This window comes from Ranitomeya variabilis, chromosome 2 (genome assembly GCF_051348905.1).
Source record: "Ranitomeya variabilis isolate aRanVar5 chromosome 2, aRanVar5.hap1, whole genome shotgun sequence".
Lineage (NCBI taxonomy): Eukaryota > Metazoa > Chordata > Amphibia > Anura > Dendrobatidae > Ranitomeya > Ranitomeya variabilis.
The window spans coordinates 380,103,564-380,124,593 of NC_135233.1; the positions used below are offsets into that span (position 1 = coordinate 380,103,564).

The following is a 21,030-nucleotide window of genomic DNA, read 5'->3' on the forward strand; positions in this document are numbered from 1 at the left end:
ATTTCTGAATATTACATCATGAGGTGACCGGGGGGCTGCCATATGTCACTGAGGGTCTCCACACACTATGTGTGTCACTGAGGGGTCCCTCCACATGTATATCAGTCACTGAAGGGTCTCCACACACCACGTGTGTCACTGCACATGTATATCAGTCACTGAGGGTCCCCACACACTATGTGTGTTACTGAGGGGTCCTTCCACATGTATAACAGTCACTGAGGGTCTCCACACACCATGTGTGTTACTGAGGAGTCCCTCCACATGTATATCAGTCACTGAGGGGTCCCTCCACATGTATATCAGTCACTTTAGTCACTGAAGGGTCTCCATGCACCATGTGTATCACTGAACATGTATATCAGTCACTGAGGGTCTTCACAAACCATGTGTGTCACTGAGGGGTCCCGACTCCCTCCACATGTATAACAGTCACTGAGGGTCTCCACACACCATGTGTGTTACTGAGGGGTCCCTCCACATGTATATCAGTCACTGAGGGGGTCCCTCCACATGTATATCAGTCACTTTAGTCACTGAAGGGTCTCCACGCACCATGTGTATCACTGCACATGTATATCAGGCACTGAGGGTCTTCACAGACCATGTGTGTCACTGAGGGGTCCCTCCACATGTATAACAATCACTGAGGGGTCCCTCCACATGTATATTAGTCACTGAAGGGTCTCCACACACCATATATGTCACTGAGGGGTCCCTCCACATGTACATCAGTCACTGAGGGTTCTCGTCACATTGTATGTCACCGAAGGGTCTCCACACACCGGCATATAAGTCACTGAGGGGGTCTCTCCACATGTATATGTCACTGGAGGGTCTCTGTAGACCACGTGTGTGACGGGGGTCTCTCCACATGTCTATCACTCAGCTGCAGGAGGGGTGGTCAGGCAGACCCAACGCGACATTGGCGGAATTTTTCGTCACATTTTCTTAGTCGCCACACGTTTACCAGCAGCTCTTAATCACGGCGTGTGAGGGACACGGGTGTGGTGGGCTATCTAATCCCCCTCTATACGACGTGTTTGTTTTTATTTCGCCTTGGAAGCTGACTAGAACAACGAGCGTCCGCCATCTTAGAGCAATGACTATGCACATAACAGACGAGGAGAGGGAGGTGTGGAGAGAGAAGGGGGAGGAAATAATAATGCAGCAGCCGCCAGTAGGTGGCGGAAGGGATGCAGCATCCGGGGGCCGGGGCGTCCCAGGAGCTGCGGGAGAGCGGCGGCTGCTGCTGCAGGGGGAGAGGAGAGCGAGAGGAGGAGGACGGACAGGCACAGCGTAGCTGCCTCAGCTCCTGACAACAAAATGGCGGCGGATCTAAGCAGGCGGGGGCGGCGTGTGCCTGCGGGGACAGGGAACGACTTTCCGGGGGACGAAAGTGGCGGAGACCGGCTCATTGTAACGCGCGGAGGGCGATGTATCCGGACAGCTGGGTTGTTTCTGCCTAAAATCTTTGGTTGGGCTGAAAAGCCGCCGAGTTTCGTTCTGTGGCGCCTGAGGGAGACTTGACGTAAATGGACCTATTTCTAGTCCGGGTAAGAATATTTCTATTGTTTTCTGTGGTGAAATGTTTGTTTTTCGCCTATTTATTGTCTTTTTGTAAGCATGTGTGTGTTTGGCTGGTTCTTTCACAGATTTCGAGTCACTGTACAAACTTCTCGTCAGGAAATGGCGAAATATGATTTGTGAGACGATGGAAACCGCTTTATAGCTCATATACGGAGGGCGAATTGTGCGACAAAATGGCGGCTTCTCCTTTGTCTGGTGAAGACCATTACAACTGCGCAACAAGATGGCGTCGTCTCCTTCAAGCTGCCAGAAGGAGAAAACAACGGCCACGTCGCGTGATATGGGAACCCCCGCCCCGTCTGAGCTCTGCTGCCTAGTAACAGCCAATGGTGTGAAGCCGAGCCGCTGAGTTCTGCCTGGTTCCAGCCAATGACAGAGGAGGTTTTCTTGGGTGACGTGGAAGCGGCGCTGAGTCACTTGTCCTGGAGTCCTACGATGAGAAGGGCGCGTCCTCTTTTGCTGCTGCAGTAGTCGTGCTCAAGACAACCACTAGGGGCAGTCAAACTACGTGAGTCCTGCTAACCAATAGGAAGATGGTTCCACCGGTGTGGGCGTGTAACATGGTAATGGATGGGCAGGTCGGCCAATGGAAACTTTGGAAGCATCTAAGGGGCTGTCCTCATTTCAGCCAATCGAGACCTGCCGCTATATTTATAAAAGACCGGCCTCAGCTTTCGAGGCGCCATTTCGCTGAAGCGGAGAGTCGGAGCTGGATGTGGAAAAACCTGAAGTGGTTTGAGCCAAAGAGATCGCTACGCCCTCAGCAGGAGAGCGGGCGGCTGCACAATCCCTATCCATCCGCATGGAGGCAGCCCTCAATCCAGCGTTTAAAAGGTACAAGTGCCGGATGGGGCTGTGTTGTACCAGAGAGAACCGATATTGTTACATTAAAGCCGTATTTTCCGTGAAATCCGCGGGCTCCCGCAGTACCCCCTCCCCAGGCCTAGAGATGGCGTCCCCTATAGGTACCGATGCAATCCGGAGCCATCGGCCGTGTCCGCCACCTCCGATCTCCGCGGTCCTCACATAGTCCTCCCGGCCGGCATCGCTGCAGTGAGGCCGCTGTGTATTGCCGGCCGGGGGCGCTTTCTGGTGATGTTTTTGGGAGGATTTCTCACCCGTACTCTGCTGTGGCGTCGCCATTTTTCTTCCGGCTGCCCAGACTAGTGTGTCCCACGGGAGGGGACGCTGCGTATCCCGGCAACGGTGGCTCCTAGTGGCTGCCGGCCGGTCCCGGGGAGTGATGCCGGCTGCGGTGGTGCCCTGGTCTGACGGGCGCAGCGGTGATCGCGCTGTGGGGATACATTGTTGTTGGTGGTCTCCATGGTTTCTGAGTCTTCCTGGGGTCGGGCCCTGGCTGTGCCGCTGTATATTTGTGCCTTTTCTATGTACATCTACTTACACCTGTGTTTGGGGTCATGTGATGGTGGCTGTCAGGTCCCCACCTGAAGTGACCCCCTAATGTTTACACCTGGCGTGTCTGAGGTCTTGTGATGGTGGCTGTCGGGTCCCCACCTGAGGTGCCCCCCACTGCTTACACCAGGCGTGTGTCCGGGGTCATGTGATGGTGACATGTCCGCACCTGAGGTGACCCCTAATGTTTACACCTGGCGTGTGTCCGGGGTCATGTGATGGTGGCTGTTGGGTCCCCACCTGAGGTGCCCCCCCAATGTTTACACCAGGCGTGTGTCTGGGGTCATGTGGTGGTGACTGTCATGTCCCCACCTGAGGTGACACCACCCACCCACCCCCCCAATGTTTACACCCGGTGTGGTTTGTGTTTGGGACGGCTCCTGGTTGGTTACACCCTAGGTTTCCGGGGCACAATGTCTGCTCTGTTGTGTGATGACTTGTATGTGGTGAGGTCAGCGGATCACACGGTGTGATGTCACCGCCGTGCACCCAGGAAGTTCTGCCTGGGAGGAGGGGGGTGCTGCCCTGCCTTTACCTGCTTTGTGTATAGGGGCAACTTGCGTATGGAGTCAGAGGTTATTTTTCTTTTTAACATTTTTAGAGCATTAGTAGATTACAGGTATTTTTCACTCGCATTGTCCGTCCCCCTTGAGGCTCGTACTGCGGCCTCTGTTTACAGTGTAGTATGGTGCAACCCCCAGTCACCGCTGTGTACAAGACTCCGGTGATGGAGCGGCACAAGAATACTGTGTGATATCACTAGGGGTTCCTTGAGTAGAATACAGCATTTTTTTTTTTTTTTTTTTAAACTCTTGAGTATTATACAACATAACAAGGTTACATCATAGAAAAAGAACAATCAGCGTTTCTCATTGCTCATTAACTGTCTGCACTGTCTGGCAAATTTAACTTTGCTTTTAACATACCAAGGGTCTCAAATCTTAACCAAAAGCATAAAAAGCCTGTGTCAGGCACCAAATGTGACTTTCACGAGATAATCCTCCTCACCTGGGTACTAAGGTCAGTCACACCAGGCCTGCATACCTTGTCACCTTTTTCAGGACAGTGTCTATATCACCTTCACAGGAAGCTGCCCTACTCACCATATCACCCCAGGCCCATATCTGATGCTGCTTTTCCTTTGCTTTCACTTTGGCTTTCTCCTACATGACATGACAGCCTCCATGAAACTGATTGCTCACTGAAGCCTTTCTGCCATCCGCAGGCCTCCCCTCGATATAAATCATGCTATAATGGGTCAGTCAGCGGAGGGAACACCAGGAAAGCGTATCCGCAAGCCATCCCTTCTGTATGAGGACTTTGAGGGCCCCAACATGACATCCGGAGTCTTTAGTCACATCCCTCAAGTAAATCCACCACCTCCAGAAGTCAGCAATGCCAAGAAGCCCGGCCGCTCCACCAACCAGCTGCTGTACCTGCACAAGGCCGTCATGAAGTCTCTGTGGAAGCACCAGTTTTCGTGGCCTTTCCGCCAGCCGGTGGACGCGGTGAAGCTCGGATTACCGGTACGTTGTTTTTCTTGGTTGTCTGGCACAGGGGGGTGGCAGAGTTTGGAGGGTGCAGTCAGGTCAGTTTCTGTCTTATAATGGGATCCTGGCATTGTATTATTGCGTCCTGGAAAACTGTGTTATGAGAGGTATTGTGGACACGACCTGGTGACAGCTCTGGTGGGCTCAGAGACCCTTACATGTAAGGGTGAGCGTCTGTCAGGAACAATAACTCCCATCTTCTCCCACCCTGCACTCCAGCCTCTTCCTGTTCATCCCTACAATGGTACGGATGTCTTGACTTGTGCTGCTCAGAGCTTCATATAATTTAGCCACAACCTGATATTTTGTGATTTGGTTGAATTTTTTTACTTTGTGAAATGCAAATTTCCAATTGATACATTTTGCAGATCTGCCCATCCATGAATTTGTACAGGACCCCAACTGTGACAGTATTAAAAGCCACACATACTGAGATGTCTTGGATTAGAAGTATGACGGTACATTAATCTGGTAGGTGTCCTATTATTTAGCTTTTAGTCCTATTCTCCCTGCACCACATCACCAGCTTGTCACTCTCCAGTGTTTGGCAAGTTTGTGTCTTCCCCCGGATCCTTATCGTTACGTTTTTGTGAGATCAGCATTGGCGCTTGTGCTGCCATCGTCATGATGAATACCGCCACCTGGTTTACTCCATTTGTGGAGACCTCAGAGCGTTGAGTGTCATTGATTGTATGGCAGCGTTACTGAAGGTCACACAGACTGCGTGTTACCGGTATGTGACAGTCCTGTGAGTGCAGTCCTCAAAATATCCCAGAGCTGTCACCAGGCGCGTTGTATGCAGCGGCCTTCGTCCTCTGAGGGGCCTCAGTTTAGGACTTTGCTTTTCTTTTATTGCTTATTGCCAATGTTGTAATATTTTTAAAGAGTTTTGGGTTTTACTTTATACCTTGTTGTGTTGGATCTGATGTCAGTGCTCGCTGTCATTTGTCTGTTATTGACTGGTGTTTATAGGACTATCACAAAATCATCAAGCAGCCGATGGACATGGGCACCATCAAGAGGCGGCTGGAGAACAACTACTACTGGAGCGCACTGGAGTGTATGCAGGACTTCAACACCATGTTCACCAACTGCTACATCTACAACAAGGTATGTGCGGCCTGGACAGGGGCTGTTACCAGAGATAAGCCCTGGTGTCGGCTCAGCGCTCCGGATGTTTGCCAGAAGCCTGACCAATGTCGCCCATGGCCAGTTAGTACTGACTTAGGCTACGTTCACATTTGCGTTGTGCGCCGCAGCGTCGGCGACGCAACGCACAACGCAACGCACAACGCAAACAAAAACGCACGCACAACGCTGCGTTTTGCGCCGCATGCGTCCTTTTTTTGATTGATTTTGGACGCAGCAAAAATGCAACTTTCTCTATCCCCATGATGGCACCACGGAGAGAGGGGTCCGCCCCCAGGGACAGGAAACCTACAGGTGAAAAAGGGCGTACCTCTCTCCCACATCAGTTGGTTTCCTGTCCCTGACGGGGAACCTACAGCACGTACCTGAAGGATTCTTCGTGGAGTTCCAGGGGCTGATGCAGTCGACTTTCTAACAGGGGGCGCCCTGTTACGGCTGGATCAAGCGGTTTTTTCCTCTCTTTTTCTCCCTTTCCTGAAGCACCACCACAGGGGTCGGCGGGCCTCATGGGTGAGTGGAGGAAGGCAGTGAAAGGATCCAGTCTGCCTTCCATGAAAAAAAAAAAAAAAAAGAGAGGGGGGGTAAGGAGCAGGTGACGGCGGTCACCGGAGGACTCTTAATGATAATATGGAGGTAGCGGCGGCTATCTTTCCATAAAAGGCCAAGTAAGACGGGCCAGAGGACACCGGCGTAATTACCGGTAAATCGGTGTGGGCGTCGGTAATGGAGCGCTGGTGCGCTCACCGGCGCCATCATCGCGAAAACGCAGCGCTACTGCGCGCGCGCCGGCGTCCCAGTACATTCATTCCCTCATGTGAAGCTGGCAGAGAACCGGAAGTTGGGCGGGCGCATGCGCAAACAGTCACTTCCGGTTTCGCCGGCACTAATGCATAAAAGCAACGCCAGCACAGGGAAAATGGTGGCAAATTCAAACTCCAAGTGCACCTTACAGTGCGGAGGCCACCATGAGCGAAAGCGAGCAGCAGGTTATGCAGGAAGCCGTCCAGCGATCTCCTGAGCAGGCACAAGTGCAGCGGCGTCTGCACCCACAGCAGCAGCGCAAAGGAAACTCGTCCTCTGTACAGCGCAGCAGCAGCGGACGATCAGAGTCTCAACGCAGTCGGGGGTCTGCAAAAACCACACGGCCGGCGACGATTCCAGCGGATACAGTCACCAGGCCTGAGACGGGGAGGAAAAGTACAGCCAAAACTAAGCACAGAGAATGTGCCATATGTTCAGACGAGCTGCCTTCCTCCTGGGAGAAGAGACTATGCAGCGTCTGTATAAAAAAGACGATTCAGGAGGAAACCCCATCATTTGCATCCGAATTAAAGTCACTAATAAAAAGCCAGGTGGAAAGCGCCATTAAAGGCATTAAAGCCACAAAGAAAAAACATAAGAAAACACCTGAGTCCCCCGTATCCAGTGCGGACGAGTCAGAGAGTGAACTATCTGACTCGAATAATTCGTCAGATTCTGACACCTCTTCAGTATCCTCTGAGGGGGGGCGCAGCTGCTTCCCTATCGAGGAAACAGACGCTTTAGTGAAAGCGGTCAGAGCAACAATGGGTCTAGTGGAGGAGAGACCTAAAAAAACAGCGCAGGACATAATGTTCAGCGGTCTGGAACAAAAAAGAAAAAGAGCATTTCCAGTAAATGAGAAAATTCACTCTCTAATTAAAAGAGAGTGGAAAAAACCAGACAAAAAAGCTCTCCTCACCCCCAAAAGAAAATACCCGTTTGATGACCCAGCCTGCTCATCCTGGAGTAAGGCACCAAAATTAGATGTGGCCATAGCAAAGGCCTCAAAAAAGTTTGCCCTACCTTTTGAGGACATGGGTACCTTAAAAGATCCGATGGACAAAAAAGCCGAGGTTTTTCTAAAAAACTCTTGGGAAGCGGCAGGAGGCGGACTTAAACCAGCGGTCGCGGCCACCTGCACAGCTCGCGCGCTAATGGTGTGGCTTGAGCACTTGGATTCCCAATTAAAAGGGAAAGTCTCTAGAGACACGATTCAAAAATCAGTGTCCGTAATGAAAGGTGCAGCAGCCTTTTTGGCGGATGCATCTGTAGACTCAGCCAGACTAGCAGCCAGGGCTGCCGCCTTTTCGAACGCCGCAAGACGTGCCCTGTGGCTAAAATGTTGGCCAGGGGACCTTCAGACAAAGACAAAACTATGTTCAATACCCTGTGAGGGGGAATTCTTGTTCGGCACAACGCTAGATGACATCCTCGAGAAAGCCGAGGACAAGAAAAAGTCTTTCCCTGGTTTCCCCAACCAATCATACAGACGTTCCTTTCGGAATAAAAAATTTATGCGGAGAAAACCTCCGAAAGGGAACAAAGAAACATGGGAGGAAAAAAGAAATAAAACCAGAGGGTTCCTATTCAACAAACCCACTCCCGACAACAAGAAAACTCAATGAAGGTGTCCCCCAGGTTGGCGGGAGACTAACAGAGTTCCTCCCAGCCTGGGAAAAAATTTCAAGCAGCCCCTGGATACTAGGCATAGTACGAGAAGGGCTCAAGCTAAAGTTCCGCATTCCCCCCAACAACCTCTTCATGGTGACACCACAGAGACAGTCTCAAGAACAGTCGGCTCTTCAGGAAGAGATTCTAGGCCTAGTCCAGAAGGAAGTCCTACAGGAAGTCCCTCACCAGGAAAGAGGCATGGGCTTCTACTCTCCCCTCTTCCTCCGAAAGAAGCCAGATGGATCATACAGGACAATAATAAATCTCAAAAAGTTAAACAGTTTTCTCGAGATCCCACACTTCAAAATGGAGACAATAAAATCTGGCGTAAAAATACTCTTTCCCAGGTGTTTCATGACTGTTCTAGACCTACGAGATGCATACTATCATGTACCGATCCACAAGGATCATCAAAAGTACCTCCGGCTGGCAGTGAATATCCAGGGGGAGGTGAAACATTATCAGTTTCGGGCCCTCCCTTTTGGGTTAGCTATCGCACCCCGGGTATTCACGAAACTAATGTCGGAAGTGATGGCTCATATACGAGAGCAGAATATCCTGATAGTCCCATACCTGGACGACCTCCTTGTGGCAGGGACATCATTCCATCACTGCAAACAGCAGTTGGATTTGGTTATGACTTCTCTGTCAAGCCTAGGTTGGCTGTTGAACCTTACCAAATCCAAAGTAGTCCCATCACAGGTACAGGAGTACTTGGGGATAGTCCTCGACTCGACCACACAAACGTGTTATCTTCCTCAGGGGAAGATTCAAAAGATGACACAGGCAGCGGTACAGTTGTCATCATCCCCAGTCACCACACTCAGGAAAGCCATGTCCCTGCTGGGCTCCATGACATCCTGTATCCCGGCAGTGCAGTGGGCACAATGCCATTCCCGAGACTTACAATGGGAAACTTTAAGTTCAAGCCTGTGTCTGGGAGGAAATTTAGACGGGCGGTTAAGCATATCACCAACTACGATACACTCCCTACAGTGGTGGGCAGATCCGATAAATCTTACCAAGGGGGTCCCCTGGTCACTACCAACAGAGAAAATCCTAACGACCGATGCAAGCCCCTGGGGGTGGGGTGCTCATATAGACGGTCAGGTGACACAAGGGAACTGGAACAAAAATCAGGAGCTAACCTCATCAAATATGAAAGAACTGCTAGCGGTAAAACTCGCCCTAATACACTTCCAAAACATCATCCGCTCCCACCACGTAAAAGTCTTTTCGGACAATCAGGTAGTGGTAGCATACCTAAACCACCAAGGGGGCACCAGGTCACAAACACTGATGGAAGAAACCCGGTCTATCTTCTACATTGCAGAACACAATCTGAAGTCCCTAACAGCCCTTTACATAAAGGGTTCAGAAAACCAGACCGCAGACTTCCTCAGCAGAACACGCTTGAGACAGGGGGAGTGGGAGCTGAAACAGTCGGTATTCAACCAAATAGTGAAACGTTGGGGAGAGCCAGAAATAGACCTATTTGCGGACTTTCAGAATCGGAAAGTGAGGAAGTTCTGCTCAATCGACCCCCGGGGAGGGCCAGTAGCTCTGGACGCTCTCACAGTCCCCTGGAACTATCGCCTCTCCTACGCGTTCCCTCCAATATCCCTCATTCCCCTAGTCTTGAGGAAAATTCGGGAGGAGGGAGCAACAGTGATAATCATAGCTCCATTCTGGCCTCGCAGGATATGGTTTTCTTGGCTGAGAAAGATGTCCTTAGACAGTCCGTGGGTTCTACCAGACACGCAAAATCTGTTATCCCAGGGCCCAGTGTGTCACCCCAATGTGAAAAGCCTACATATGACAGCCTGGCTTTTGAAAGGAAGCTATTAAGCAGCAAAGGGTTTTCATCCAACCTGGTGTCCACATTACTACAGAGTAGGAAACCCGTAACCACCAAAATATACGGCAAAGTGTGGAAAAAATTCATGTCTGTATCAGGGGTTGACCCAGGGGGGGAAATCCCAATAGATAAGATTCTCGAATTCCTGCAAAAGGGTTTGGAAAAAGGGCTAGCTACGAGTACTCTAAAAATTCAGGTAGCAGCCTTGGGAGCACTATATAATTATGATCTAGCCAGAAACCGATGGATCGTGAGATTCATCAAAGCCTCGGGTAGATTAAAACCGGTTCCTTTGCATAATGCCCCTCCATGGGATCTAAACCTTGTTCTAAATGCACTAACCAAATCTCCTTTTGAGCCCTTGGCAGACGCACCCCTAAAGATTCTATCTTTAAAAACAACACTCTTAGTGGCCCTAACCTCAGCCCGTCGCGTTAGTGACATACAAGCATTGTCCGCGGGCCCTCCCTTCACTCAAATTCTTGAGGACAGAGTCATTCTAAAAACGGACCCGGCTTACCTCCCAAAAGTCGCGTCTCAATTTCACAGGACACAAGAGGTCTCCCTGCCCTCATTCTGTCCCAACCCCAAGAATGAGGGAGAAAAAACACTACATACCCTTGATGTTAGGAGGTGCCTACTCCAATACTTGTCAGCCACTAGAGAGTGCAGGAAGGATAGGGCTCTGTTTGTCTGCTTCCAGGGTCCACGGAAGGGACAGAAAGCGTCAAAAGCTACGCTAGCGAGGTGGATAAGAGATGCCATCGCCCTATCCTACTCTTCCAGCGGGACGGCCATCCCGGAGAATATAAAGGCGCACTCGACCAGAGCAGTGGCATCATCCTGGGCGGAAAGAGCGGGCGCGTCAATACAACAGATATGTAGAGCGGCCACTTGGTCTTCCCAGTCTACATTTTTCAGACACTACCGCTTAGACTTGACCTCCTCTGATCTCACCTTTGGTCGAAGGGTTCTAGAGGCAGTGGTCCCTCCCTAAAAAATTACAATCTATGTAAATCTCTCCGTGGTGCCATCATGGGGATAGAGAAAATCGTAGTTACTTACCGATAACGGTATTTCTCTGATCCCATGATGGCACCCGTATATTCCCTCCCTTTTCACACACAGGTGTGCACACTATAATGTATAGTTAGTTACCTTTAGCCACGGTGCCTCTGTTAAGTAAAAAATTGTTAAGTTTAATTTGTGTAAATATCAAATTGCAGCTGAAGTTCTGTATAAGGCTCTGTTAACCAACTGATGTGGGAGAGAGGTACGCCCTTTTTCACCTGTAGGTTTCCTGTCCCTGGGGGCGGACCCCTCTCTCCGTGGTGCCATCATGGGATCAGAGAAATACCGTTATCGGTAAGTAACTACGATTTTCTGCGCCCGGACGCGTGCGCCGCAGTGACGCATGCAGCGCAAACCGCAAGTGCAATGCATGTCCATGCGCCCCCATGTTAAATATAGGGGCGCGTGACGCATGCGGCGACGCTGCGGCGCAGACCGCAAATGTGAACGTAGACTTAGAAAAGCAAATGTGGTATTATGTCATCTCTGTAATGCAAGGACGCATCTATATAGTGGATCTGTTCTGGTGGGTGAAGGAGCACAGATGGACCCCACCATATCCAAATAATTTTTATGATGTCCATATGGCCTTTTAGGCACAAGACATGGGGCTGTCACCTTATGGCCTCTGTATTGTATTATCATTATTGTGACTTATAGCTGCTGTTTGTTAGTTTCTTACTGATTTTAATCTATAGTGGATCTTGCAGCCTACAGACGATATTGTACTGATGGCCCAAAGCCTAGAGAAGATGTTCCTGCAGAAAGTGGCTCAGATGCCTCAGGAGGAGCAGGAGATCCCCAATACCACTACTAAGAGCAAGCACGTGAAGCCGCCCAGCACCAAGCTACCAGGTAAATAGCCACCTTTATCATATATCATAGAGCAAACTAATCTTGTAGTCTCTGCACTGTATCTAGATTAAGAAGTGTTTACAAAAAATGTATAAAACGAATATCTTTATTATAAACAGCTCTAAAAATACATGTAAATGCAGATAAAAATTAAACAAGGTGCCTGAAACCAACCACATATACACAAGAAGTCAGCTAGAGCATAACGCATATATACTCAGGAAAATATCAATATGAGATAAGATACTTGAGATTGGGGTCAGGAGGTTCAGCGTGTCACTTGGCATAGTATTCTCTGAGCGGCACAGACCCAGGTAATTTGTGTATGGCATGGGGTACTAGACCTTATCTACAAGTATAATTAGTATGTTCTATCATTATGTGAAGTGTTGCCCATTCTGTGCTTAGGGAATATGGGTATGGGTGGTATGTTTATCCTTTATCGTGTATTTCTTGATTCACACACATGAAGCGTGTGTGATGTAAAACTGACATTTTATCAGTTGTTACAGGTGGAATAATGAGCGCACAACAAGTGCCAGCAGTCTCCTCCATGTCTCAGTCTACATTGTACCCAAGTTCTCCTGAAGTGCCCACCACAATCATCAACTTGCCACATCCCGCAGTCCTGTCTAGTCCACTGCTGAAGACCATGTCCTCTGCTCAGACGCTGCTGCCAGTCGTTCCTGCGTCAACACAACAAACTTCTAAGGTAAAACAGCAGATAGAAAGTGGCCCAAATCTCTGGTTAGCGTGTCTGTGCTGTATCTAATGTTTCCTTTCCCTAGAAGAAAGGAGTGAAGAGAAAAGCCGACACTACAACTCCCACCACCACCGCCATCATTGCCACCAGTGGAGATTCCTCCCCTCTAACTCCATCTGATAACAAACCCGCTAAGATCCCTGCCCGAAGGGAGAGCGGCCGGCCCATCAAGCCGCCCCGGAAGGACCTGCCGGACTCTCAGCAGCACCAGACGTCTAAGAAAGGCAAACTGTCCGAGCAGCTGAAATACTGCAACGGCATCCTGAAAGAGCTGCTCTCCAAGAAGCATGCCGCCTACGCCTGGCCCTTCTACAAGCCCGTGGATGCCTCCTCTCTGGGACTGCACGATTATCACGAAATCATTAAATATCCCATGGATCTCAGCACTATCAAGGTGGGCTCTGGGGCCGACACAGCCACTTACAGGAAATACTTGTGCCAGGCTGTTCTATGACTGATGTAATGAATACTTGGTGCTGCACGTGTTGTGGTTATAATGGTCTTTTCTGATGGTTTTTTTTTTTATATATAAACAGAAAAAAATGGAAAACCGAGAATTTCACGATGCTCAGGAGTTTGCTGCGGATGTCAGACTCATGTTCTCAAACTGTTACAAGTACAATCCCCCGGACCACGATGTGGTGGCCATGGCCAGGAAGTTACAGGTGTGAATGGCAGAATGGGCATGTAACTCATTAGTGGGGTCTTCTGAGGTGTACGCAGCTCATCCTCTTCATGTCCCCTCCAGGACGTGTTTGAATTCCGTTATGCTAAGATGCCGGACGAGCCGATTGTCGTTACTCCCCCCACCACGTCCACACAGCTGCCCCCCTCCGACTCCAAGTCTTCGTCCGATTCTTCAAGTGAGAGCAGCAGCGACAGCTCCGATGAAAGCGAGAGCTCAGATGACTCTGAGGAAGAGAGGGCGAACCGGCTGGCAGAACTGCAGGAGCAGGTACGCCCGGAGTGCGCCCACATGGGTGTCATAAAAAGGGGTCAACTGGTTCTTTAAAATCGAAAGCCTATAATTGCTGTACGCTAATAATCGGTGGTGGCCTCAGAGTACTTACTGACTCCAGTTAGTGACTCCTCATCGCTTTACCAGGACAGCGCCATTGTTTCTATAGTGGTTGTGTCTGGTATTGCACCTCAGTTGCATTCCTTTTAACGACAATGTTGTGGTACTCTGTAATATTTGGAATTACTGCTACATTTAAAGGGAATCTGTCACCCCCAAAGTCAACGGTGAGCTAAGCCCACCGTCATCAGGGGCTTATCTACAGCATTCTGTAATGCTGTAGATAAGTCCCTGATGTATCCTGAAAGATAAGGGAAAAAAAGGTTAGATTATACTCACCTGTGCGGGCCGTCCGATCCGATGGGCGTCGCGGTCTGGGGCCTCCCATCTTCTTACGATGACGTCCTCTTCTGGTCTTCACGCTGCGGCTCCAGCACAGGCGTACTTTGTTTGCCCTGTTGAGGGCAGTGCAAAGTACTGCAGTGCGCAGGAGCCGCAGCGTGAAGACCAGAAGAGGACGTTATCGTAAAAAGATGGGAGGTGCCGGACCAGCAGCGGGACCGCCCCTGGGTGAGTAATTAATATAACCTCTTTTACTCACCTTTTAGGATACATCGGAGGCATATCTACCCTGATGCCGATGGGCTTACCTCACCCTCGATTTTGGGGGTGACAGATTCCCTTTAAGAGTTATGTGCCTGGTAAATAACGAATGGCTTCCTTCAAATAGCTGGGAGTGGCAAGAGTTAAATTCATATTTATTATTGATGTCTTATCTATAGCCCCAATACACGTTACATAGCTGCCGGCCAAGCCCTCCTGTTTTCTGAGCCGCTGCCAGACTTCTATGTCTTTGACTTCCAAAATCCGATATACTGGAACCTTGGCGGGAATATTGGCGGGTTCGGTCGACGCTAATGTGTATGGGTTTGTCCATGTCAACAACTGCTGTAACAACTTTGACTCTCGTTTTCAGCTCCGTGCCGTCCATGAGCAGCTGGCTGCGCTCTCACAGGGCCCGATTTCTAAGCCAAAGAAAAAGAGAGAAAAGAAGGAAAAAAAGAAAAAGAAGAAATCTGAAAAGAAGAAAGTGAAAGATGATGATGAATGGAGATGTGGCAAGGCGCGAACATCACAGAATAAAAAGTCCAAGAAATCTGCGTCTGGTGGGACCACGAGCTCCAGCGGTGCAGCCCCCATACTGTCTAAGTAAGTGTTGATGACTGTCTTGGTGTTAATGAGTCATAATGCAAGTTATTGAGTGTTCTCGCCTGTGATGGTGCTCGCATACTTCTCAGTATATTTACTTCCTTATATCTATATATTTATTTATTTTTTTAATTTGTTTCTTCAGGAGTTCTAAGAAGTCATTGAAATCACTACCTCCCCCTCCCCCAGTCATGTATGACTCTGAGGAAGAGGAGGAAAGCAAGCCTATGACCTACGATGAGAAGCGGCAGCTCAGCTTGGATATCAATAAGCTACCTGGAGAGAAGCTGGGTCGTGTAGTGTACATAATCCAGTCCCGGGAGCCTTCGCTGCGAGACTCCAACCCGGAGGAAATTGAAATAGATTTTGAGACTTTAAAGCCTTCGACGCTCCGAGAGCTTGAGAGATATGTGATGTCGTGTCTGAGAAAGAAGCCAAGAAAGCCGTACAGTGAGTGTCTGCGCCACCTGTCACGGGAGTGTGGGGGGCTATGATGTAGTGGTATGGGTGTAGTGAGTCCCTGATTACACCGTACCCTTCCTATACATATGGTGCAGTATTTGGCTTGCTGTGTGAGGGTTAGGAAGCCCTCTAGTATTCTGAGGCAGCCTGGCAATGGGGACACTGATAATCTTGTGATCTCGCCTTGGTGCCACCTCACTTGTATTTTTAGGGCTGCGTCCGTTCTCTGTTTATAATGATTGTCCTCGTTTGTGTTCTCCTCAGCTCCCCCTAATTCTGGGCTCTCTGCAGCACTGAAAAAGCCAATGGGGAAAACAAAAGAAGAGATCGCTCTGGAGAAGAAGAGGGAACTAGAGAAAAGACTACAGGATGTCAGCGGGCAGCTAAACTCCACCAAAAAGCCACCCAAGAAAGGTGCGTGCCCACTGCCTCTGATTGGGGGCTGACGTGGGATGTGGTTGTTTGTATGCAGCTTATCCCTGCCTTGAGTACAGTTCTCTCATAGTTTTCTTGTCACACTAACATTTTTTTTTTCTTCTTTTCTTCTTACAGTCCATGAAAAGGTGGAATCTGCGCAGCCGGTGTCGGTCTCCCGCCTCAGTGCTTCCAGCTCCAGCTCGGACTCAGACAGTAGCAGCAGCTCCACGTCCAGCTCCTCCGATACCAGTGACTCTGACTCCGGATGAGGGCTGGGATGTGACTTCACCTTCCCCCTGGAGCGGCAGGAGGGTTGGGTTTATGCTTTGTACATGGTTCTCTGAAGGATCTGCAGGAACAGAGTCCTTGTGAACCAGACGTAACCCCCTTTTTGGGTGATAAACTGCGGCCTTTGGATGTTGGCTTCCCTGCCTTTCTTTCCCACGTCATGTGGTGCACATAACACAGCTGGGGAGAATCGTGGAGCATGAGGCATCACCCTTGGTATCTGACTCCTGTGTGGGCATAGAGCATTATTGAGGGTGGGCGCGGGGTAGGATTGCTGAGTGTCCTTATTTTTATCTGTTTACAAGTTCTCGGTGAACGCGCAGACACCTGGAGGAAGGACGGACCCGGGCGAGGGGACAATTTTATCTACGCCTCCTAGCTTTGTTTTTTTTTTTTTTTCCCAGCATAAAGCGGATTGTTCAAGTATTCAGTTTTGGCGCATAAGAGCGAGGTGGCTCAGGAGTATTTGCTCAATTGCGGGAGTATTACTAATGTGTATCTGAGGAGTTTCAGCAAAGGGGGCTGCTCAAGGGTCCTTAACACCGGCCTTCACAATGTCTTACAAGCTCAAGGCACCTGGATAAGATTTTCTACTAATGTCCCCTCGGCCCTCCGATGCATGCAGCGTATTAGGTGACGGCAAGTTCTGCCTCTGGACACGGGCGACTTGTTCCCAGACCCCTACAGAAGTCTTGTATAGCCGTTCTCGTTTGTGTTTTCTTGGTTTTTTTTTTTTCCCCTTTTTTTTCCCCCTTTTGTATTTATTTTAAGAGAAGGAAAGAAGTTTCTTTTGTTTTATAATGTAAAATAATTACAGAGGGCTCCTGTTGATACAGGGGCTGATGTAGATGTAAGATTTTATAAGCTCTGTATATATCTAAATATATATATATTACAAGTTGCACAAGCGGCATGTTTCTCAATGTAAAGGGTGACTTTATTTTTTACCTGGAAGCAAATGTTTTTATTTTCTTCCTTTTTTTTTTTACTGTTTTGTTTGTCGCTCTGTATGACGTCTTTCCTATTTGTCTCTCTTGTATCTGTTCAAGCCCTTTTAGTTTGGAAACATGGAAATAAAGAAAAAAATATATAATTCCAAATATAGCGTCGTCGTTCAATTGTATCATTCTCTCGGTAATGCATTCCCCTAATGTGACTTGTGTGTGATTACAAATGCCGTAGCTTTTGGTCTTTTTTGACTCTTTAACAAGTGTCTTGGGTAATTATCCCATATCATTTTTCCGATCTGCAACTTTTTGAATCCAGAATTCTACTCTAATTAAATATCTCAGAAACTAGTCAAACTGGCAAAACCGAAGTCATATTCGTAATTGGCACCATAGACTTAAAGAAGTTGTCCACTACTATAACTTTTTTTTTTTGTAAATCTTGCTATTATGTGCCACTGAAAACATCCACTGTGTTTATTTTAGCAATATTACCTTTTATGCTGTAGCAGCACATCTTTAGTGCTGGATCCAGCTCTCAAGGGGTTATTCGACAACTTCCTTTCTCCTGACGTACTGTGCTCTAATACTACAAGTTCCATGATGCATTGCACTCGCCTGTAACTCTGCACCTGGCACACCCACTCCCAAACACACCCAAACCCCTCCCTCCTCTATCTTCAAAAAGATTTGTGGTCATTTCTGTCCAACCTCCTCATTTACATTTGTCCAACCCACACTCCATTACACACAGATAGATAACAAATAGATGAATACATACAGATGTATCTATGTCTATTTCCATAGGTATGTCCATATCCATGTTTCTAAACCCCTTCACCCCTGGAGCTTTTTTGTTTTCGTTTATCGCTCCCCTTCTTTCCAGAGCCATAATTTTTCCGTCAATATGGCCATGTGAGGGCTTATCTTTTGCGGTACAAGTTATACTTTTGAACGACATCATTGGTTTTACCAAGTTGTGTAACAGAAAATGTGAAAAAAAAATTCAAAAAAAGTTCAAATCCCACACTTGTTTCTTGCTTGGCTTTTTTGCTAGGTTTACTAAATTCTAAGGCTATGTGCACACGGTGCAGATTTGATTGCAGATCCCCAGCATTTTTTGACGCACTGAATTGCATCAGATCCGCAGTGTAGTGTATAACCAATGTAAGTCTATGGGAGCCTCAGACTTGTGCACATGCTGCGGAAAAATCCGCACCGAAAAGAAGCTTTTTTTTTTTTTTTTTTTTCTCGCAGCATGTCACTTTTGTGCAGAACTGCAGCGTTTCTGCACCTTTAGACTTTCATTGAGTCGGGCACATCCGCAGCATAACCGCAGATGTAAAAAAGATCTGCAGTTTAGATGTGGATCTGGGTCCGAGAAACGCTGCAGCTTGGGAGGAGGGAAGTGTGTGGGCGGTGACTGTGTGCTGGGTCTGCGGGCTGTTTGGATGTGTGCGGCGCTGTGCGGGACTGTTCAGGTGTGTGTGGGGTCTGCGGGCTGTTCGGATGTGTGCTTGACTGTTCAGATAATAATAATGATTTTCATTTATATAACGCCAACATATTCCACAGCGCTTTACAACTTATAGAGGGGACTTGTACAGACAATAGACATTACAGCATAACAGAAATCACAGTTCAAAACAGATACCAGGAGGAATGAGGGCCCTGCTCACGAGCTTACAAACTATGAGGAAAAGGGGAGACACGAGAGGTGGATGGTAACAATTGCTTTAGTTATTTGGACCAGCCATAGTGTAAGGCTCGGGTGTACGGCCTTGTGTGGGGGGTCTTTTGGGGTGTGTGTGCAGGCATCATCCGATGGGACTACAAGTACGCAGCATCCAATCTGCAGCTAATTCGGATGTAATCGGGACAGTGGACACACCCTACACTATCCATACATCTATCAATAGATAGATATATATCCAGACACATCTATAGATAGATATATGAATAGATAGATGTATGCATCTATAGATATATCTATATGTAGATCTGTATCCATTTCATCTGTCTATCTGTGTGTGTAATGGAGTGTGGGTTGGACAAATGTAAAAGAGGATGTTGGACAATAATGACATCACAAATCTTTTTTTTTTTTTTGTTCAATAATACATCTTTATTTAGCTTTCAAAAACGCATAAAAACCGCACCAAAAGCGAATCAAAAAATGCATCAAAACCGTGCAAAAAAAGCATCAAAACTGCACCAAAATTGCATCAACACTGCACCAAAACCGCACCAAAAGCTGCATCAAAACTGCAAAAACCGCACCAAGAACTGCATCAAAACCGTGCATGTTTCCATTCAAATCATGCACATTTTCCGTTTATTTCTTTCCAAAAACGGCATTAAAACCGCGCATAAACCGCACCAAGAACTGCATCAAAACTGCACCAGGTTTTGATGCAGTTTTGGTGCGGTTTATGCGCGGTTTTAATGCCGTTCTTGGAAAGAAATAAATAAACGGAAAATGTGCATGATTTGAATGGAAACATGCATGAAAAAACGGATTCCAAGGCCAGATTCATCATTTCACATCTGTTTCATACTTTTTTTTTTTGCCGGATCCGTCGCTGTGCGTTTTTTCCGCCGGACACAAAAAAAGTTCCTCTTTTTTGACGGATCCAGCAAAAAACGGATGAAACGTGTGGCCATCAGGCGCAATCCGGCGCTAATACAACTGAGAAAAAAAACTGATCCGTTTTTTTCATAACTCGCCGGATTGTGCCCCACGGCAAAAACCTGATGTGTGAAAGCAGCCAAATAAAATATATGGATAGATAGATATATCTATAGATACATAGATGTATCTATAAATATATCTATGGATAGATATATCCATAGATATATAATAGAAAGGCTGATGTTTCTAAGGCCTCTTTCACACTAGCGTCGTGCACTGCACGTCGCAATGCGTCGTTGAGAAAAACGCATCCTGCAAAGTTGCCCGCAGGATGCGTTTTTTCTCCATAGACTTATTAGCGACGCAGTGCCACACGTCGCAACCATCGTGCGATGGTTGCGCCGTGTCTTGGCGCACCGCCGGCACAAAAGTTACATGTAACTTTTTTTTTGTGCGTCTAGTCTGCCATTTTCGACCGCGCAGCCCCCTCCTCCCCAAGCCTTGCAATGGGGCAGCGGAAGCGTCTTTGACTGCTTCCGCTGCCCACGTCAGGCATTTTTGTCACAGTATGAGTCGGGCCGACGCAGCGCGACGGCCCCTTACCGACGCTAGTGTGAAAGCAGCCTAAGGCTACTTTCACACTTGCGTTTTCTGGGAAAAAAACGGATCCTGCAAATGTGCTCGCAGGAAGCGTTTTTTTACCCATAGACTTGTAGTAGTGACGGATCGCGACGGATGGCCACACGTCGCGTCCGTCGTGCAACGGATGCATTGTGTTTTGGTGGACCGTTGGCACGAAAAAACGTTCAAGTGAACATTTTTTTGTCCATCGCGTCTGCCATTTTCTACTGCGCATACGCGGCCAAAACTCCGCCCCCTCCTCCACGGACTTCAGAATGGGCAGCAGATGCATTGAAAAACTGCATCCGCTGCACACGACGTGCACAAATTTCACAATGCGTCAGTACGTAGGCCCGACGCATAGCGACGGACCCGTACCGACGCAAGGGTGAAATAGGCCTTAATGAGCGTTTAATAGAAAAAACGGCGTGGGCTCCCGTGCAATTTTCTGTTCCAGAGGGGGAAAGCCAACGGCCGGGGGCCAATATTTGTAGCCCGCTATGAATATCAGCCCGCAGCTGTCTGCGTAGCCTTTACTGGCTATTAAAATAGGGGGGACCCACCCAAAAAATGACGTGGGATCCCCCTATATTTTATAGCCAGAAAGGCTATGCAGACAGCTGCAGGCTGATATAGCCCAGAGAGGGGCTGTGGATATTGGTTCCCCCCCGGCTACAAATACCAGTGCCAATTCCGTCACTTAGCCCCTCTCTTC

General features: G+C 48.3%; 1 protein-coding gene across 17 annotated transcripts; it reads left to right on the forward strand.

Moving 5' to 3' along the window:
* Window positions 1–1,104: 1,104 nt before the first annotated feature.
* Window positions 1,105–17,215, forward strand: BRD2 (bromodomain containing 2). Of its 17 annotated transcripts, none has more exons than XM_077286164.1 (14): window positions 1,138–1,556; window positions 1,656–2,098; window positions 4,229–4,529; window positions 4,922–5,024; window positions 5,526–5,663; window positions 11,814–11,958; window positions 12,462–12,670; window positions 12,750–13,115; window positions 13,258–13,386; window positions 13,470–13,676; window positions 14,716–14,948; window positions 15,094–15,398; window positions 15,675–15,824; window positions 15,963–17,215. In XM_077286164.1, the coding sequence occupies exons 5-14, from the start codon at window positions 5,553–5,555 to the stop codon at window positions 16,094–16,096; spliced, it is 1,989 nt and encodes a 662-aa protein (XP_077142279.1). In that variant the 5' UTR covers window positions 1,138–1,556; window positions 1,656–2,098; window positions 4,229–4,529; window positions 4,922–5,024; window positions 5,526–5,552; the 3' UTR covers window positions 16,097–17,215. The 17 variants fall into 17 exon arrangements, with proteins under 17 accessions (XP_077142266.1, XP_077142279.1, XP_077142263.1 ...); XM_077286163.1 differs by having other exon boundaries at window positions 1,220–1,556; window positions 1,656–2,424; XM_077286162.1 differs by having other exon boundaries at window positions 1,257–1,556; window positions 1,656–2,424; window positions 12,747–13,115.
* The last annotated feature ends 3,815 nt before the right edge of the window (window positions 17,216–21,030 follow it).

What these genes read in the sequence shown, in the direction of transcription:
- BRD2 (XM_077286147.1), top strand. Translation starts at nt 2,393, where the DNA reads ATGGAGGCAGCCCTCAATCCAGCGTTTAAAAG. An exon ending in CGGTGAAGCTCGGATTACCG is followed by an intron (nt 4,530 to 5,525) that starts GTACGTTGTTTT and finishes TGGTGTTTATAG; the next exon opens with GACTATCACAAAATCATCAA. An exon ending in CAACACAACAAACTTCTAAG is followed by an intron (nt 12,671 to 12,746) that starts GTAAAACAGCAG and finishes TCCTTTCCCTAG; the next exon opens with AAGAAAGGAGTGAAGAGAAA.